The sequence below is a fragment of the Dendroctonus ponderosae genome, unplaced genomic scaffold (assembly GCF_020466585.1).
Source record: "Dendroctonus ponderosae isolate FM_Combo_2020 unplaced genomic scaffold, Dpon_F_20191213v2 Dpon_F_20191213_1, whole genome shotgun sequence".
Classification (NCBI taxonomy): Eukaryota; Metazoa; Arthropoda; class Insecta; order Coleoptera; family Curculionidae; genus Dendroctonus; species Dendroctonus ponderosae.
In genome coordinates this window covers 61354051-61372115 of record NW_026017110.1, presented here as the reverse complement: position 1 = coordinate 61372115, position 18065 = coordinate 61354051, and the positions used below count along the sequence as shown (strand labels likewise).

General features: G+C 35.8%; 5 protein-coding genes across 27 annotated transcripts in view; 2 read left to right on the top strand and 3 right to left on the bottom strand.

Annotated features, from left to right (window-relative positions):
• Positions 1 to 4478, bottom strand: part of LOC109540861 — a 15779-nt gene extending 11301 nt beyond the window's left edge. For 3 of the 14 annotated variants that reach the window (XM_048660733.1, XM_048660736.1, XM_048660738.1), the window contains exons 1-5: positions 3454 to 4069; positions 2090 to 2212; positions 1817 to 1991; positions 1488 to 1757; positions 1201 to 1428 (exon numbers count right to left, since the gene is read on the bottom strand). In XM_048660733.1, the coding sequence (XP_048516690.1) occupies positions 1201 to 1428; positions 1488 to 1757; positions 1817 to 1991; positions 2090 to 2212; positions 3454 to 3647 (990 nt within the window). In that variant the 5' untranslated portion in view covers positions 3648 to 4069. Of the gene's footprint in view, positions 1 to 1200; positions 1429 to 1487; positions 1758 to 1816; positions 1992 to 2089; positions 2213 to 3453; positions 4071 to 4390 lie in introns of those variants that run through there. The other 11 variants (XM_019909352.2, XM_019909353.2, XM_048660735.1 and 8 more) reach the window with 10 other exon arrangements.
• Positions 4388 to 9519, top strand: LOC109540896. 5 transcript variants are annotated; one of them, XM_019909422.2, is made up of 4 exons: positions 4388 to 4471; positions 8927 to 9049; positions 9176 to 9242; positions 9407 to 9519. In XM_019909422.2, exons 1-4 carry the CDS (start codon positions 4410 to 4412, stop codon positions 9473 to 9475), a joined length of 321 nt encoding a protein of 106 aa, XP_019764981.1. In that variant the 5' UTR covers positions 4388 to 4409; the 3' UTR covers positions 9476 to 9519. The 5 variants fall into 5 exon arrangements, 3 of the variants coding, with proteins under 3 accessions (XP_019764981.1, XP_019764980.1, XP_019764982.1); XM_019909421.2 differs by having other exon boundaries at positions 9165 to 9242; XR_002172262.2 differs by lacking the exon at positions 4388 to 4471 and adding an exon at positions 8298 to 8461 and having other exon boundaries at positions 9115 to 9242.
• On the bottom strand, positions 5193 to 7918 carry LOC109540874 (katanin p60 ATPase-containing subunit A-like 1). 5 transcript variants are annotated; one of them, XM_019909376.2, is made up of 7 exons: positions 7726 to 7918; positions 7146 to 7324; positions 6882 to 7090; positions 6659 to 6823; positions 6370 to 6611; positions 6139 to 6317; positions 5193 to 6088 (listed from the first exon to the last, which is right to left on the bottom strand). In XM_019909376.2, the coding sequence occupies exons 2-7, from the start codon at positions 7320 to 7322 to the stop codon at positions 5507 to 5509; spliced, it is 1554 nt and encodes a 517-aa protein (XP_019764935.1). In that variant the 5' UTR covers positions 7323 to 7324; positions 7726 to 7918; the 3' UTR covers positions 5193 to 5506. The 5 variants fall into 5 exon arrangements, with proteins under 5 accessions (XP_019764935.1, XP_019764937.1, XP_019764936.1 ...); XM_019909378.2 differs by having other exon boundaries at positions 7146 to 7329; positions 7726 to 7912; XM_019909377.2 differs by having other exon boundaries at positions 7146 to 7329; positions 7704 to 7911.
• An 80-nt stretch (positions 9520 to 9599) lies between the features above and the next one.
• LOC109540894 (ubiquitin-conjugating enzyme E2 N) lies at positions 9600 to 11200 on the bottom strand. Its single transcript, XM_019909419.2, has one exon. The coding sequence runs from the start codon at positions 10977 to 10979 to the stop codon at positions 10524 to 10526; it is 456 nt and encodes a 151-aa protein (XP_019764978.1). The 5' UTR covers positions 10980 to 11200; the 3' UTR covers positions 9600 to 10523.
• A 391-nt stretch (positions 11201 to 11591) lies between these two features.
• On the top strand, positions 11592 to 17552 carry LOC109540865 (pyruvate dehydrogenase phosphatase regulatory subunit, mitochondrial). Of its 2 annotated transcripts, none has more exons than XM_019909361.2 (15): positions 11592 to 11783; positions 13269 to 13646; positions 13819 to 14033; positions 14271 to 14432; positions 14482 to 14604; positions 14672 to 14857; positions 14915 to 15087; positions 15145 to 15293; positions 15446 to 15600; positions 15676 to 15812; positions 16184 to 16332; positions 16388 to 16709; positions 16761 to 16910; positions 16965 to 17137; positions 17192 to 17552. In XM_019909361.2, exons 2-15 carry the CDS (start codon positions 13369 to 13371, stop codon positions 17433 to 17435), a joined length of 2616 nt encoding a protein of 871 aa, XP_019764920.1. In that variant the 5' UTR covers positions 11592 to 11783; positions 13269 to 13368; the 3' UTR covers positions 17436 to 17552. The 2 variants fall into 2 exon arrangements, with proteins under 2 accessions (XP_019764920.1, XP_019764919.1); XM_019909360.2 differs by lacking the exon at positions 11592 to 11783 and adding an exon at positions 11790 to 11888.
• Positions 17553 to 18065: the final 513 nt, after the last annotated feature.

Genomic DNA, 18065 nt, shown 5'->3' with positions numbered 1-18065 from the left:
TTTGATCTGAAAGTCCTGGAATAAATGGAATGAAAAGGTTCGTAATAGGTTTATTTTGATTTTGTTTTGTTCGTGGGAATTCAATTTCGTTAAAAAATGTTTCAATAAAAGAATTTGGATAATTATTGATATTTAGAATTTCTTTTATAAATTGTTTTTCTTTGGAAAAATTAGATCGATTACAAATTATTTTTGCTCTATCATATAGACTAAAAACCACTTTTTTAACCATTATCGGGTGATTTGAGTCGAAATGTTGAATATTATTAGTTCATTTAGGTTCTTTTGATAACGATAGCAGAAAATAGCAGAAAATAGCTATCGAAACGTCAAGGTAATTTTTGAAATTAATTTCTTTTCTAATTGGAATTTTCTCTTACAGCTTGAGCCTAAGTGTGTCGCAGGTTCTTATTGCAAAATAGGAGCACTATTTATCAATCTGTAATAGAAGACGTGAGGAAATTCTGTCTTTTTTAAAGACAAAAATTTTTGAGGCAAAATACCCAACAAAAAGTTTGTAAAAAAATGAATCCGCCTCAACAATATAGAACTTATCTACAAGTTAAATGTTGCCCGAACTGCTAAATTCAATTTCAAGGAGAGTACGTGGTTAAAAAGTTAATATAACGCCCCCTCCTGATACCAATTCCTCCAACAAACCTAAAACTGACTATACAGTGTCCGGAATGAATCCGCAAAACATTTCAGTTACGACTATCACGGCTGGTTAAAATATACGTTGATAAGTTTTCTGGGATTATGAACCGTGGACCTTTGGTATTACTGTACTTCCCGACGTTTCGCTCACATTTGCGGTGAAAATTATCGAAACTCGAAGTGGTCTTTCGATGACTGATTCTTCAACTGGTGCTGAGAAGCCGATGCGCAGCGCAACGCCTGTTTCGAGTTCTGCGTTAAACCAGAAGCCGCGCGCTCTTTTTCCCCACTCTATCGCCATTCCACAGATAGAGGGTGGTATAAATACAGCAACAGCACCAGTTCCAGAATCAGTCATGGGAAGAAGACAACTTTGACCGTTACCTCATCGCCTTCAATAATGTTCACGCATATGTGAAACAGCATTAGAAAATGCGCAAAAAAATTTTCATCAATCGTTTCCATCAACACACTGCATAATCAGCTTAATGTTTGAGCATATTATATGCAACACATTGCCAGGACCTTCAAAAAAATACTTACGTTATAGGAATTATTCTCTACATTACTATTATTACATTCTTTTTCACTGGGATTGGGACTAGTAACGATCCTTTGAGGGAACCCAGGCCTTGGAGGATATACACTAGGAGACGCCAACAAGCTCTGTGCGCTAGGCAACTGCATATGAGAATTATTGGTTCCTGTTTGTCGCGGACCATACCGCCTGGGGGAACCGTCGTATACTGCTATTGGCAAACTTCCAATTACCTAAGAACGAGTTCAGGGTAACTGCGAGTTTGCGAATTAGTAAGTAGTGTGTAAGTTACCTTAGTTACTTTATCACTATCAATGTTGTTTGAGTCATACGAATGACTAGCAGTGAAACCGCTTTGTTCATTTTCGTGGGGTTCATGTTGCTTTTCCTTATCACTACCCCAACCATCGCCTATATCATCAAAAACAACAACTTCCTCCGGAAAAGGCATATTAGTAGGGCTTTGCTGCTTCTTTGATGGACTTTGAGATTCTTTTCCGTGTGTCATCGGACCCACTTCAGTTGAAAATATTGTGTCAGTATACTCTCGAGTATTTCCAACCTGGGAAAAGCATTTGTTCTTTTGATCGCTCTGTGTATAGTAGCTAATGTATTTATTACTTTTTTGGCTTCATTATTTTTACTACGCAGCTCCCATACACCTTGTTGCTTCATTGGCAATCTCTGTAATTTCCGTTCTCCATCTTCTCCTAAATATTGACTACTTCTAGACTTTCGTACCGCTTTCGTTCTACTTTGCGAATACAGTTCTCGGCCACCCGCAATCTCAATTATCCTTAAATTATTTGCTTTTAACGTTTCGCTATTGTAGTAATAGATTTGCTTAGTGCAATTACTAAATATCCCTTTAAAGTTCTGTATTTTTATATCTACCTAGAATCTCTTAATTTATAGGTTCCACTAGACGACTTGTGCTCTGACATACAATCATCATCTGGTGAGTAACATGGAGAATTATTGTCTCTATTAATATTACAGGAACTATCTGCCACCCACCTGCAAAAGTTCGATTCCGTGGTTTCTAAACGCTTTTTGCATCATGATGCTATGCGGACTCGCAAAATGTAATATTGTTGACTTTTATTAATATCTGTTTTTAGCTACTAACTCTCTGTCGCTTAACCAAACATGCAATTAAGTACTTGATGAATTTAAATTCTGTATATAAAGGCAAATGCAGCAGATCTTGTATGGTAATGAAATAACTTCATGATGGAACATTATTTGTTGATGAAATGGAAGAAACTTATATGTATAAGTGCTTGGAGATAATCAGCTAATTTAAACTTCCTCTATAAAATTAGGTAGCATTTAAAGAAAATTAAAAAATCGGTATTTTTATTTCAAAAAAACTAAATTTTTTTATTTATTTGCATTAACGCGTATCAACATGTAGTAGATTTTCGGATCTGACCAACTCGAGATTTTTAGTATTATTTGTTGATTTGTAACAGTGGATCCCAAGCTCTTTTGGCCGCGGACCCCGGATAAAAAACTACATAAATGCATAATAAAAAAATTTAAAATTTACATAGGTAAATAAAACATTTTGTGCAAGACGTATTTATTGAAATAATTGAACTTTTGTTTGTGTTGAGTTTGACTACTTGCAATATACAGGATGGCCAACCGAAAAGTGTCCAGCAGTGTTTGCAGTCTCCTTTAACCCCTTGCGATTCAATACAAGTTTTCTGGTGAAAATATTTTTTAATAGGGCAGAAAGACCGATTGGGTCGATAGCCTTTTTCTGTAGGAAATAAAGATTATTTATATATTATATATATTTTTTTTTATAAAAATGTTCCGATTTTAGTGATATAATATGAATATACGTTAATAAGTAAGGAAGTAAATATCAGAGAGACATGTATGCCCCAATGGGGTTTCGTTTGGGAATTAGGTGCCCTGATGAGTAAATAAAAATGTTAGAAGTCCTGCAAAAACGAAATTTTTATTATTCTAGTCATCTCCACTTTTGAGCCATCGTGTATATAGACTTCATAACCTACTGATGTAGATTATTGCCAGAATATCATAGATTAAATTCAGACCATTATGTATAAACACGTATTCTGAGTAGTAGCTAAATATAATAAAACCTGACCCAAATAGAAATGAAGAGTTTTGAAAAGAGAGTGAATGAAAAACAGGGTGTTTTAAATGCTCACCTAATTTTATAAAAGGTTCAGACTGATAGTTAAGTCTTGAAATGATTGCTAGAGACAAGATCTGCTTACCTATCATTTTCATCCTGGACATTCATGACCGTGTTTGTAGAAGTATTTTCCACACACTCATGATCCTTTGATGAAGCGACAATGGGATTTAAATTAATATCACTCCTGGGTCTACACTTCGGAAACAACTTACTAATTTGTTCAGTATTTTCACTCACATCAATATTATCCAGAGGTAGAGTCAGACTGGTCATCTCTAATTATATAGTTCCCATAGTAAACGCTGCGTAGATCAAAAAGACTGTCTATTATCGCCGGCAATTGTGATAGTAATTAATAGAAACATTATTAAAATGTAATAAACGCTCTGTTTTCTAGTTAAGTTCAATAAAAACAATTCCTAGCCCCACTTTCGAGTGATTGTTTTGTTTTCCATATTGTCAGTGTCACTTCTGAGTGATCTTTCACGAAGGTGCAACCTCAAGCGGGACTTTCAAAGCGATTTAGTCAGTAATTTAAGGAATCAATTGCGAAACAGCAGTATCAGACACCGTTTGAACAATTAAATGTTATAATATAAGTAAATCATCCGTTACTCAGAGCAATAAGAAATTGGCCATAATTGGACTTTCAGGGCTCATTTTCATTTGCCAGGTTTGAAAACTTTCAACACCCTGTGTATACAACTCATATTTACTGCAAGTTTATTGTGTTAAGAGTAAGAGGATATAGGTTCAATAAGAAATCAAACTTAGGCATATAAAATCCGAATTGCGCTTTTCAAAATTGCATCCCCGTTGCTGAAACACTTGTCTACTGTTGAAATATAATTGCTAGAAACTTTGTGTTTTATTTCATGTCTACAGACGTGCATGAACTAAATCACTATATTTCGAACAATTTTATACTTTAATATTTCGTAGGCAAGTGTTTCAGCTATTGGAGTGCAGTTTTCCTCTAATGAATCTCTATCTACGCGACTACAGTGAATACATACCGCTTCAACAATAATTTTGATGATTTTACATGAAAGTGATTTCCTGATCGACATGGATGGCGAAACCACACTAACCAACAAGTAAGATATGTTGACGTAAATCAATATTCATGCATGTTTGCTACTGGAAAGTAATAAATTTAATGAGATCCCAATAAATTCACCAAACTGCAGTCTTCCTCTGGATTATTAATCGCGACACTCTGTTTAGTTACACAATTGATTTTCGGCATCCTGCACCGAATTATGTACATGTACAAACGAGGGATGTTTTATATACAAGTCATGTCCACCCAAAATCAATATTTCCATTGGAGCGCCGGCAACCGGTTTATAACTCTTCAAAAACCAGCTTTCCACTTTTAGTACTGACTGTTGGAATTACCGCGATTATTTCTATTTGTTCGAGCACGTTGCTATTAAAAATTATTCACAAATTTACAGGATTATTCAAAAAATTAGACGCCATGCGTCGATTTGTGCGACGCCGCAATGCCACCCTGACGTCGCGGCGTCCCAACGAAAACGAATACTTAAACCAGTGGCGTCCACCACTAAACTGCAAAAATCCGGCGTTCTATTGAACAAACATTTTCCATCGGCAACTATATGTAGCCGGCCAATAAATTCCAAATAAACTATGCTCGAAACCCTTCTGATTATACAGGCGTAAACTTCTTTCGTTTTCAAAAACAGGTCTCTTAAAATTTATTAAAGCAGGGATTCCGAACGTAATTCCTTCGTAAAAACAGTCTCTAAAGCAGGGCACAACGACTACACTAAATACCAAAGAACAAACACGTCGAATTAAAACATTATTTTATTATTCAACAATAAATAGGTAAATATACAAAAAGTAGTCAAACAAATAGTAGAGTAAATTTAAGTCAATAGTAAAACTAACAATAGACAACATTATCGAAATTATTTGAAAAAGTAAACATCTCAATTATATTAGGAATGCCATTCCCGCACAATAAACCATCTATTGACCACAGGTTGTGTTAGCAACTTGGAAAATTAACTACATAGAATTGTAGTATCGAAAATCGAGTAAAGTATTAAGTATATGGTGTTATTAAGACTAATAGTATTTCCTGAAGCCTATTCAAACTATCAAGAAGATCCAAATTCATTCATCCACTTCTCATATCTACCGAGATCTTCCTTGGAAACACTTTTATTATTTTTTACAATGGCTTCTTCGAAATCTTGCGCGGTAACCGGAAGATCTAATTCTTCTTTCGGTAATTGCTTGATCTGATCAGGTCTCAAACCACAAATCTTCCTCCTCATGGACATCATCGATGCATCGCGACATACATTGGTAACATCAGCACCGGAATATCCATCGAGTTTGCGGGCGATGTTTTTAAGATTCACATTCGGATCTAGTTTAACTTCTCGTAAGTTTATTTTTAAAAGCGCTTCTCTGCCTTCTAATGTGGGCAAAGGAATGTAAATTCTCTTCTCCAATCTGCGGCGAAGAGCTTCGTCAATATCCCAAGGGAAATTTGTGGCTGCTAACACCATCACTATTTTGCCGGGTTCCCCATTGTGTGCTGTAATTCCGTCCATTTGAACCAGTAGTTCGGACTTGACCCTTCTAGATGCCTCGTGCTCTGATTCTGATCCTCTTCTAGAGCAAAGCGAGTCTATTTCATCAATAAAAATGGTGCTTGGAGCATAGAATCGCGCCTACAAATGATCAATAGTCAAAATACACATGTACGAGAAATATAACTTACCATTTCAAATAATAATTTGACCATTTTCTCAGATTCTCCCCTATATTTCGATGTTAAAGTTGAAGAAGATACATTAAAGAATGTTGTGCCACATTCGGTAGCTACTGCTTTAGCCAGCATGGTCTTGCCTGTACCTGGGGGTCCCACCATTAAAACCCCCTTCCAAGGTCTCCTTATACCTGTAAGGTTGTAAATGTACTTCTGGATGCCAAGACCAGTTAATTTACATGCCTGTGAAGAAGTCAGGCATCAACATCGGCAACACAACAGCCTCTTCCAATAATCTTTTTGCTTCGTGTAAATCAGCAATGTCATCCCATCTAATATTTGGATTCTTTTGCACTATGTCTCTTTCTAGGATGTCAGCTAATTCCCGCTCCATTCCGTTGCATTCGAATTTCTTTTCTTCTGGTTGCTCCTCTTTTGCCTCCGCTTTACCAGCAGATTCTGTATCGTTTGCATTGTCATTGTTCCTAAAAATTAATTCAAGTTCAGAAGTTCAAAAAGGCATACAAGTTACCTTTCCGACTTGGAGCTGGAGGGTCTTTCATCTTTTTTAGTGCCTTTATTTAGTGGCTTGACAATCTCTGATCTTCTAGACGTAGTGGAAGAACTTGCTCTCGCACTAGTCTGTCCTCCTTTTTTGATGTCTGATCTTCTGTTACTACTGGCCTTTACTTTGGTTCTAGTTAGTAGAGGATTGTTGGAGACAAACTGATACTAATCTTGTTTGAATCAAATACCTTGGAACGTTTCCATGGTCAACCGGAGTAGGTGCAGGCCAAACATCTGGGTCACCGGGAATTCCTAGATCTATAATACTCGAGTCAGGTGGCAAATCCCTTCTCCTAGCACCTATAGGTAGATCACCACTGCATTCAAATTTAAATGTGTCTAATATTGTTTTCAACTCTCTTAGAGCATTATACTCTTTGTTAACTTTCATTTGCATCTAAAATTACATGCTAGAAGAAAATCTAAACGTTAAAAAATCAAATGTACATTACCTGCTGCCATTTGTCTTTTCTGATCGGATCAGATATTTGAGAAATAAATTTGGAGATAAGTTGAAGAGATCCTTCATAATAAATCACAGCATTTTCATAGTTTGACAATACAGTCATTTCTCTTGCAAGTGCCACATTATCACATATTTCCTTTACACTGCCTCCCGTATTTGCCATTCCTTTGCTTTTAAAATAATTTTATCAATTTATTTCATTTTACTTTTGCAATAACATTCTTGGTTTGTGTTAACCATATGCTTTTTTGAACGTGCAGAATACCGCAACGGTATCAGCTTTTTTGAAAATTTTGCTCTATAATGAATAATTGGCCATAGAAAAATTCCAAATAGATGTTTCTAATTTAGAAATCTTAATGATACGGGTTTTAAATTGGGGCGTTCTATCTGGGGTTAGTTGCCACTGATTGGCAGGCAAATGTTTATTTATATTTCAACAGCTTTTTTACAGCCCTGATGATATGTAATTGGTTTACCACAGTAACCAAAGGAAATTTAAGAACAGTAAAGTTATTTTATTCGTATTAAGAAAATTACTTACAATTATTCAGAAATGTACTTACAAAAAAATGTTCTTTAATTAATCGACAGTTTCTCTTCCATTGCAATGGAATCCTAAATACTTACAAACCCCTTTTTAGTTAGGCATCGGCTTAAAATGAAAAACTCTTTTTATAACTTTTTGGTCAAAAATATAATATGTATACAAAACTGAAAATGGCAACACGAACACGCCTGCCAACAGATATGGCGAAGGTAACAAATATAATTAAAAAAACTGAATGGGAATGAATGTAAGTGTAGTTATTTTAAGATATTTACTCACATTTGAAAACAATTACATATCTATAAAAACAAATGAGAGTGAAACAATTTTTTTTCGAAAAAAGTTAAAATCATTTGATGGAGGTATCGCTATCTTTTTTTAGGGGATTTTTGATTGAATAAAACTGCCAATTGTGGCGACTTAAAAGTTTTTACACACATTTTTGATGCTATAACAATGATTAGTACATGGTTACTTTCCGTAGTTGAAATTAAAATAACTATAAACGCCGATATTAAAGAGGACAAAACACCGGAAACAGTGCTTTAATTCCATAGTGTTGGTAGTTTGGTAATGAAGTTTGTATAAAAGTTGAGTTTCATGTACAATTTTTTCATTCATGATCTGTGTTTTTTGCCATAGTCGTTGATGAACACATTTCTTGATTCTAATCCTTTTATCAAACCATAAATTGCCGAAACACTTTGTGATCCGTAATGTCTCAAACATGGTGTGAATTCGAGTATTCAGAGGTGAGAGATTTTACATCACTAATATTGTTTTTATTTCAATGGATTCCATGGTATTTCAATTGATGAAGGGTTAAATGATGGTTAGCTATAGTTCCACGTGGTTATGGCTGACTAATAAAAAATATATAAATATAATTCTTTATTCGTAAACCTGCCATAAGGCAAATAGTAAATTCTGTTAATGACACTACACCATAACTGCTCCCAACCAACATTTTAAAGAATTTCCATGAACAAATTGTGCTTAATCAGTTTTTGGAGAAACAACATAAAAAGCAAACAAACTGAAACAATGAACCTGATTATAATTATTAAAAACAAAATTACAATGATTTGCCCTTGAACCATATGATGAAAATATCACACTATCTGATAAAGGATGATATCCCTGCAGTTCTGATTTTACTAGTTCATTAGGTTTATATGCTTATCTTGAAGTAGAGCATTAATACATATTTTTTTTAGTTTATGTCAATGGCATTTGGAAAAGATCCAACACACAGGTAACAATGGTGATTTTGGTCAAGACTGCTTGGCCAACCTAGGAGACGGTTATTCCTCACCCGATGATTTAAGGAATTTTGTTAGGTAAGAACATACATGAAATATTAATAGAATTAATGCATCGTGTGTTTTGATGAAAATATCCCCAGATATTCCCAATCACTAGCTGATTAATGTACGCGTATTTTAATTTTAAAAGCATCTTTCCAGAACATCCGCAGTCCTCCTCTTTACATTCGTCGCAAAACACAGAGGAACAGATGTATTATATAAAAAGGTAACTAAAAATCAGTTAACATGCTATTTTATGCTTAAATTGACAAATGATGAACATCACACTATCTGAAACAAGATGATATCCCTGCAGTTCTGATTTTTAATTTCAGTTATAAGAATTTATATTTTTTTATTTTCGCCCATTAAATGAAGACTTTTTTTCAGCGAGACGCGAGGTTCATGGACAACACTTCCAAGAAGAAATCGAGCACTGCAAAAACCAATAAAGTGTAATTGAGTTATGAGATTTGGCGAAATAAACCGCTTTTGACAGTAAATTTGTTTGATTGTCCCCCATTCCCAAAAAAAAATATTTCCGCGTCCCACAAATTAAGATCTACAAAAAAAAATCTGAATGGATTATTGAAAGGAATTTATTCGTAAAAAGCCTTACATAACTTTATTTACAACAAACTACAGTTCACCCTTTTAAACATGCCTAGCACTGAAATAATATACCAAAGCGTAAATGTTTGGTCAATTATATATTGTTCTCTATTTGGTAAATACCAAAAACCTACAAACGGGGCTTTAATGCGTCGTAAGTAATTTTGATTTAGTGATAAAATGCTGAAATTGATTACAATCTTCCTTTATGCCACTGTCTCCAAATAACATTAAACTATATGATAAAACTCAGTTACATCGTTAATATGGGTTTCAAAATAGATTATACATCTTGCAACACATTTCTTCGAACTCTATTGTAAGGGACATGGTAATTTCACTCTCAAATTGATTTAAAGTTAAATTTTATAACTTTGGCTCTGCACGACCGCGGAAAATGTTTGATTCCGTTTAGTCAATGTTAAAAATGAACATGGAATTACCATGTTAATTACGCGATAATAAGGAACATTCCAAATCACTTAATGTTGCAATAGAGAATATCAATAAAAACTATGCGTAGTATTGCAACCTGACTAGCGCTTGCAGTCACTGGAAATAAAAAAGCATTATGCCTAAAATATGTTCAAAGTAGCGACAAAAAATCCCCGAATATTCAATGTATGCTTCAGATGAGAAGTGGTTGTGATTTGGAATGTTTTCTTCATAAAATGAAAGATAGATGAAATAGACTGGCAATTACAGATGTTTTCACATTAGCACATTGATCATATGTACTATTCGAAACTTACCAAATATTATATGACTGATATAATTTTTGTCTGTTTCTATATAATAAACGTACTAAAACAGTAAGATGAATGTATGTGCCAGCCTACAGAATCCATTATCTAGAAGTTAAAAGTATAATGTTTAGGATATTTTATCAACGTAATTAATTGTCCATAGCGTATCTTCGTGTCCACTCTTTAGCATTTCTAATAGCCTCAGACTCATTTTCTTTCCATAATTCGGCAACATCATTTGCTAGAGGATCATCTGGGTTTGGTGCACTTAATAAAGCCTGAATTGATAATAGTACTGTACGTATTTGAAGTGCTGGAGACCACTTTTCTTTTAGGATATCTAGACAAATTCTACCTAGTCTGTCTATATTTGGATGGTATATCTTTGTAATAAATCGAACTTTTGGTGCCGACATAGGGTAGTCTTCAGGCAGGAATAATTCTAGCTTGAAAAGGCCACCTTCAAATGGTGAGTCTTCCGGTCCAGTTACAATTACATGGAAATAACGAGCATTGCTTTCATCTGGAACAGCGCTAATTCCTGGCACGGGTTCCTGCATTAATCGTTGAGTTTCCTTGATTATTCTTCTTGGTAAGGCTGCCATTTTTTATCACTTTGTATTAAAACTCCTGCCTTTGCAACCCCACTCACACTAATAACGTTTCGAACTATTTGATTAAACACTATGCAAATTCATACAATATCATACTATAACTCAATACGAGGAATTTATGTCTCAATAACAAATGAGAACTTTTATCATTTCACTCAGTTCAGTTTTCTCACCAATCTGCTGAAGTTCTGTTTGACATTTGTGGCAAGTTATTTTCATCATGTGACCAACTTTATTAAAAGTGATTTAAAAACCCTAATACCGGTCATTTTATTCAAATATTAATTGACCAAATTAGAATTGAATATTCAGTACTATTTACGGTGATATATTGAAATGCCTACAGCCAATATAATTAATTGTGATTTAAAAAAACTATGTACTTCTGGTGTTTTCTACATTGATATTTGTACAATTTTGATTAATGAGATGTGCTGATGAATCTATAAATGGGGTCTAAAAAATTTATATTGTTTTCTGAAAATTTTGGCATATATTCCAATTGGAAACTGCCTTGCTATTTATGTAAATAAAGAAATTAAACGAATAAAATCATTTAGCTTTAAATAGGTCATGTATGCTGCAGCACATTGAAGTTGGCTAATCATAGAGTAAGTCACAGATCACAGAATAACCTCTGTGATCTGTGGATTAAGTGCGGTTATGTTTCTGAGTATTTTTGTTTATCTTTAATTATACCATGTTAAATTAATTACTGCGAAAAGCTTCCTAAGATACAGGCGGCAGCTGAGTTAAGAACAAGTTAATGTTCTTACTATCTTTGCTCATCGCAAGGTAAGCTTGTCATTGCATAACAAATTTCAATTAGTTCCAGAAAAGGTCGTACCTCGTTGGTCGAACCCCTTATTTCATCCCCAATTTCTTTTGAGGTGCAGCAAGGTGAGGCGTTACATAAAAAATTAGAAATGTTTCTAGTTTTCACGCGAAATGTGAAAAATCGAAATTAACGCGGATCTTGAAAACCGCTCGGATCCTTTGGCTCTTATTTGGAGAAGCGCTTGGGCTGTAAAGTTCCAGTTGTCATTGTCGGATGGATCATTAAAATACTCACTTTTTTATATAAATCATCAACTTAGTTTTAGTTTCCACGCAAAATTTGAAATTAACGCGGATCTTGAAAATTGCTTGAAGCCTTTGGCTCATATTTGGAGAAGCGCTTGGGCTGTAATGTTCCAGTTGTCATTGCCGGATAGAACATTAAAATACGCACTTTTTTTTATATAAATCGTCAACTTAGAAATGTTTCTAGTTTCCACGCAAAATGTGAAAAATTGAAATTAACGCGGATCTGAAAAACCGCTCGTAGCCCTTGGCTTGTATTAGGAGAGCCGCTTGGGCTGCAATGTTCCAGTTGTCATTGCCGGATAGAACATTAAAATACGCACTTTTTTATATAAATCGTCAACTTAGAAATGTTTCTGTTTCCACGCAAAATGTGAAAAATTGAAATTAACGCGGATCTTGAATATCGCTCGTAGCCCTTGGCTTGTATTAGGAGAACCGCTAGGGCTGTAATGTTCCAGTTGTCATTGCCGGATAGAACATTAAAATACGCACTTTTTTATATAAATCATCAACTTAGAAATGTTTCTAGTTTCCACGCAAAATGTGAAAAATTGAAATTAACGCGGATCTTGAAAATCGCTCGTAGCCCTTGGCTTGTATTAGGAAAACCGCTTGGGCTGTAATGTTCCAGTTGTCATTGTCTGATAGAACATTAAAATACGCACTTTTTTATATAAATCATCAACTTAGAAATGTTTCTAGTTTTCACGCAAAACGTGAAAAATTGAAATTAACTCGGATCTTGAAAATCGCTCGTAGCCCTTGGCTTGTATTAGGAGAACCGCTGGGCCGTAATGTTCCAGTTGTCATTGCCGGATAGAACATTAAAATACACACTTTTTTATGTAAATCATCAACTTAGAAATGTTTCTAGTTTTCACGCAAAATGTGAAAAATTGAAAGTAACGCGGATCTTAAAAACCGCTCGATCCTTTGGCTCTTATTTGGAGAAGCGCTTGGGCTGCAAAGTTTCAGTTATCATTGCCGGATGGATCATTAAAATACGCGCTTTTTTATATAGATCATAATCTTAAAAATGTTTCTGGTTCTCACGCAAAATGCGAAAGTTTGAATTTTACTTCTGATAATTGAGTTTGTGGTGTGTAAACCGTAATATGCATCTTGGAAATGAAGCATTTGCTGATATCTAATTATAGCAAATGTACATATACGATAAATTAAATTACTTTCCAGCTGCCCCGGGACCTGGTTTTGCTGTAGTCACTTCCCAGGTGATGTGACCTGAGATCTCTGAGCCCCAAACTGTTGTTGAAGTTTTAGTTCAGCGGTGAAGATGATAAACCGCGGACTTCTGAGCCCCCAAAAAGTTATTCAAGCATCACATGAAGCATTTCGTGGACATTCTAGAGCCATGTCCACAATTCCCACTCAATCACGAGTTGTAATTGCTGGCGCCGGTGTTGTTGCAAATTCAGTTGCATATCACTTGGTGCAAAGTGGATGGAATGATGTTACAGTAGTTGAACAGAGGAAAATCGGAAGTGGGACATCTCACTTCGGATCTGGAACCCTTGGATTATTTAAGCCCATTTCGCACCGAAACGTTATATGGCAAGTTATCATTATTACTTAGTTAGATAACTGGACTATCAAATGAGAGGCCATGAACGTTTTTCTCTATATACGCAAAGTAATTTAAAAAACGCAAGATATTGCTGTCTAAGAGCTGAGCAGAAGGCGTGCAAAAAGTAGCTCTAGTAAATCGTAATATATTTTATTCTAGGTATAGTATAAACTTGTATAAAAAGTTACAAAATATGGGCTATAACGTCGAGATGAAACAATGTGGTAGTTTAAATTTAGCTCAGACTAAAGATAGACTTATTGCTCTTAAAAGAAGAGTCGCATACAATTTGCCCACTGGTTTACATTGTGAATTACTTAGCAATACAGAAATTCAGCGAAAGCATCCTTATTTGAGAGTCGATGATTTGGAAGGTATTCGGTAGTTTGTTGTCTCAAGTGCTATTTTAGCATGAGTGTTTAACTTTGCTTTCTATAGTGGCCCATGCATTAATTATTAGTGTTATTAATTAATACCAGTTTCCCTAGTTCACTCAGCACATAGAAATAGTTGTTATTCCGCTGCGGATTTGTGGTTTAGGTACGCGCTGTTTATGGGCTTGTTTTGCTATAGTGCCACCCACAAAAAATTATTCAGCAATTATATTGCAGGAGGTGTTTGGGTTCCCGATGACGCAGTGATTAATCCGAAAGCCATATGCGATGCTCTGGCTCTATTAGCTCAAAAAGGTGGCGCAAACTATATCGAAAACACAACCGTTACTAACGTTTTAACAAACAATAACTGTGTGCAAGGCGTTGAAACAGACAAAGGTAATTTTCCTTTATAAACCAGCACAAAATTATTCGCGCTACTTTTTAGGAATAATTCAGTGTGAATATTTTGTTAATTGCGCTGGAATGTGGGCGCGGGAATTAGGATTACACTGCGACCCCAAAGTTAGAATACCCGCTTATCCTGCTGAACATTTCTATGCCACTGCAGGTAATATTTTGGGTTCTTCATAAATTTTTAAAAGAAAATGCGGTGGTCTAACACGGAAATCATCCAGTTTTAGATCAAGACATGAAGCACCCTCTGCCCGTAGTTAGGTGCTATGATAGTTACACATACGCAAGAGAATATCAGAATGGGCTAATGGTGGGATGGTTTGAACCAGAAGCTAAACCTGCTTTTGAGAAAGGCCGAGTGCCTAAAGACTGGCCGAAGCACGTTAAACAAGATCTAAGCCATTTTCGTACGTTGCGCTGCTAAGCAAATTAAAGAATTGATAGCTCATGTAGAATGGTTGTAGGGCCGTTATGGCAAAACGCTGTGAATAGATTTCCAATTTTAAAAGGGTGTCAAGAACCCCAACTGGTTAACTCTCCAGATAACTTTACGCCAGATGGACGTTGGATATTAGGCGAAGCGCCAGAAGTAAAGAATTATTTTGTTGCCTGTGGAATGAATGGCAACTCCCTGCAAGTAATCAGAGCTTTATTATTGTCGTATCAGTAGGCTAAAGTCTTTATTTTATTAAAGGGTGCTGGGGGTATTGGCAAAGCTATATCCGAATGGATTATTGAAGGTGAACCAAGGCAGGATTTGCTTCCTTTTATATTGCAGCGATTCCTCAATGTCCATAATAGTAGACACTATTTGAAGCAACGAATTAAGGAGGTTGTCGGAAGGTATATATGAATGACTCCAATGCGTGCAAAAAAGAAACCGAACTTTCTCATTTAATCACATTTTACCAATTTGAACCATTAAAGTTTGCTTTCTTTTCAAGCATCGCCATTAAGTAAGTAATTATGAGATAAAAACTTTCAATTATTTTTAGACATTATTCAATTTTATATCCGTTCCAGTGCGAATATAAATATGCACGAGAACTACGCTGTTCTCCATTATATAGTGTCTTAAAAACCCGAGGAGCCGTTTTCGGTATTAAAATGGCGTACGAGCGAGCGCTTTACTTTGACTCAACTTACGAAAGTACGTGTGAATTCGATATGCTTGTTTATTCCACTTTGCAACCAATGATAATTTACACCCACTCTACTCTTTTAGAGGGTCAACAGCTTAAAATGCCGCAAGGAACATTTTTCAAGCCGAAATTTTTTGACTTTGTAAAAGAGGAATATCTGGCTTGTATAGAGGGAGTTGGTATAATAGATATGTCTTCATTTTCGAAGATCGAAATTAAGGTACCTACCACTCTTACCGAATTTGTTCCCTACAATTTATGTACCAAATTCCGTGATAGTCAATAGTGCATGCAATCATATATTGCCGGTTACATTGCCAGGATTAAGAAACAAAGATTTATTCTTGAGCCTTTTTTGCCCCTAAGATGACTAACCTTTTGTCGAAATTGCTGAGTTTTTCGGGATTTGAGGCGTAAAGTACGGACAACATTTATACAATAGATGCTGATTAAGCTTGTAGATCGTGAGATTCTGAGCCTTTCCATCGCCGTAGAATAGAATTTAGAATTTATTCTGTGCAATTATCGGTAGTTATCTGGTTTGCCAGGTTCTATTGATAATTTTTGCGAGCTACACAATATATATTGCAGTCACCAGGGAACGAAGCCTTACAGTACTTGCAAAGAATTTGCTCTAATGACATAGATGTTCCTGTGGGGTCCATTGTTCACACCGGAATGCAGAATGTTCGAGGAGGATATGAAAACGATTGCATGCTTGTAAGGCAGACTGCAAACAGGTAGTTGTTATGAAGATATTTTTGAAGCGAAGATACAGTTCTTTTGTTCTGGAAGTTTTTTCATGGTATCACCAACAAGCCAACAAACAAGGGTTTACGAATGGATGAAAAGGAATGTTTCTGCAAATACCAGAGTGGATTTGAACGATCTAACGTCCATGTATACGGTGTTGAACGTAGTTGGGCCAAAATCTACTCAACTCTTAAGTGAATTATCAAATAGCGACGTAAAAGTGGCCCCATTTTCGTATATGAAGGTGAATGTCGGTTATGCATCGGATGTGATGGTGATGTCGTTCACTCATACAGGAGAACCGGGATATTGTCTCTATATTCCTTCCGAATATGCTCTACATGTTTATTACAAGTTAATGACCGTAAGTGCAGTTAGAGCAGTTAAGAGTGGAAGTCTGAATTAAACCGTGTAGGTTGGACGAGACTACGGCGTTAGAGATGTAGGAGTATTAACTCAGCGTTATATGAGGCTGGAAAGGTTTATTCCATTTTGGGCCGAGGAACTTAACAGCTTTACAACCCCCTATGAGGCTGGAAACGACTGGAGCGTAAGACTGGATAAGGTCTGGAAATGATGTAACTGTTCGCGGTGCATTGTAATAATAGTCCATTTGCAGAAAGAAGGTTTTATTGGCAAAGAAGCCTTGCAAAACCAAAGTGTGACTGGCGTCAGGAAAAGACTCGTCTTTTTCCACTTTAATAATATTGACCCCGATGTGGACATTTGGCCATGGGGTGGAGAACCGTTATACAGAAACAACGAATTCGTGGGTACTGTAACATCCGCAGGGTAAAACATCTTTAACAACGCAACATACATAACATTGTAAGCCTTCATTTGCAGTTATGGATTTTCCGCAAATAAGCTAATTTGCTTGGGATTCATCTCAAAGCCTGCCAAGGTTGAAAATCGGATCGTGACCAGAGACTACATTCTTGCGAAGGATGCAGTTTATGAAGTTGATATTGCAGGTCACCGATTCAGTGCTACTCCTTATTTACATGCACCAACCACGCACAGTCCTTACCATGAAAAGAAAGAATATAGACCGACTGCAATCAAATATAAAAGCGATATTTCCACCTAATTTGTTTTGATGAGAATCTATTTAATTTTTCACAGTTTCTATGTATGTGCATTTCGTATAATAACGGTTGTGATTTAAATGCGTATGACCAATAGAGTTTTTTAACCAGCAGCAAAATTGTGGTCCATGTCCAAAGTCCCATTTATGCGATGTCCGATCGTTCGGCAATCCGCCGGTATTTTACGCACGTCCGATGTCTTGTAAAGTTAACACTTTTACAACAACAACTTTTATCCGATGTCGGCATTTACTAAGCTGGCAAAATTTCCGCGAAACTTAGCATCTGTAGAGTCAAGTGTTTGAAAAATGGCGAATGCATTTTTCAAAGAGTTGAGCGCAAACATGCGTCAACTAAACTAAAGTCAGGGGGGGGGTTATGTAGAAAAAATACAGTCTTCTGTTATCTATGAAATTAGAAAAATGATCGTCGTTTTGTGCAAGGGTGGTGCAAGATTATTGCAAAAGTTCATGTTTTCCGTCCCGTTTTGCATGTTTCTCGGAAGCAAAATAAGCAAGAACGCTCGTTTTTACATCATTCCAGAGATAACTAAATGGCCTTTATTCGAAGTTTCTCAAGAACCATTCGAGCCACAGAATTCCTTTTGGCATCGTTGGATAGAGAATTGAAAA

Excerpts from the sequence above, each read along its gene's own strand:
- LOC109540896 (XM_019909421.2), top strand. The coding sequence starts at position 4,410 with ATGATTTTACATGAAAGTGATTTCCTGATCGACATGGATGGCGAAACC. Across the intron at positions 9,050-9,164 it reads GATTTAAGGAATTTTGTTAG|CATCTTTCCAGAACATCCGC; the intron begins GTAAGAACATAC and ends TAATTTTAAAAG. Across the intron at positions 9,243-9,406 it reads CAGATGTATTATATAAAAAG|CGAGACGCGAGGTTCATGGA; the intron begins GTAACTAAAAAT and ends ACTTTTTTTCAG.
- LOC109540874 (XM_019909376.2), bottom strand. The coding sequence starts at position 7,322 with ATGGCAAATACGGGAGGCAGTGTAAAGGAAATATGTGATAATGTGGCA. Across the intron at positions 7,091-7,145 it reads GAAAAGACAAATGGCAGCAG|ATGCAAATGAAAGTTAACAA; the intron begins GTAATGTACATT and ends ATGTAATTTTAG. Across the intron at positions 6,824-6,881 it reads GACCATGGAAACGTTCCAAG|AACCAAAGTAAAGGCCAGTA; the intron begins GTATTTGATTCA and ends TCTACTAACTAG.
- LOC109540894 (XM_019909419.2), bottom strand. The coding sequence starts at position 10,979 with ATGGCAGCCTTACCAAGAAGAATAATCAAGGAAACTCAACGATTAATG.
- LOC109540865 (XM_019909361.2), top strand. The coding sequence starts at position 13,369 with ATGATAAACCGCGGACTTCTGAGCCCCCAAAAAGTTATTCAAGCATCA. Across the intron at positions 14,034-14,270 it reads GAGAGTCGATGATTTGGAAG|GAGGTGTTTGGGTTCCCGAT; the intron begins GTATTCGGTAGT and ends ATTATATTGCAG. Across the intron at positions 17,138-17,191 it reads GGTACTGTAACATCCGCAGG|TTATGGATTTTCCGCAAATA; the intron begins GTAAAACATCTT and ends CTTCATTTGCAG.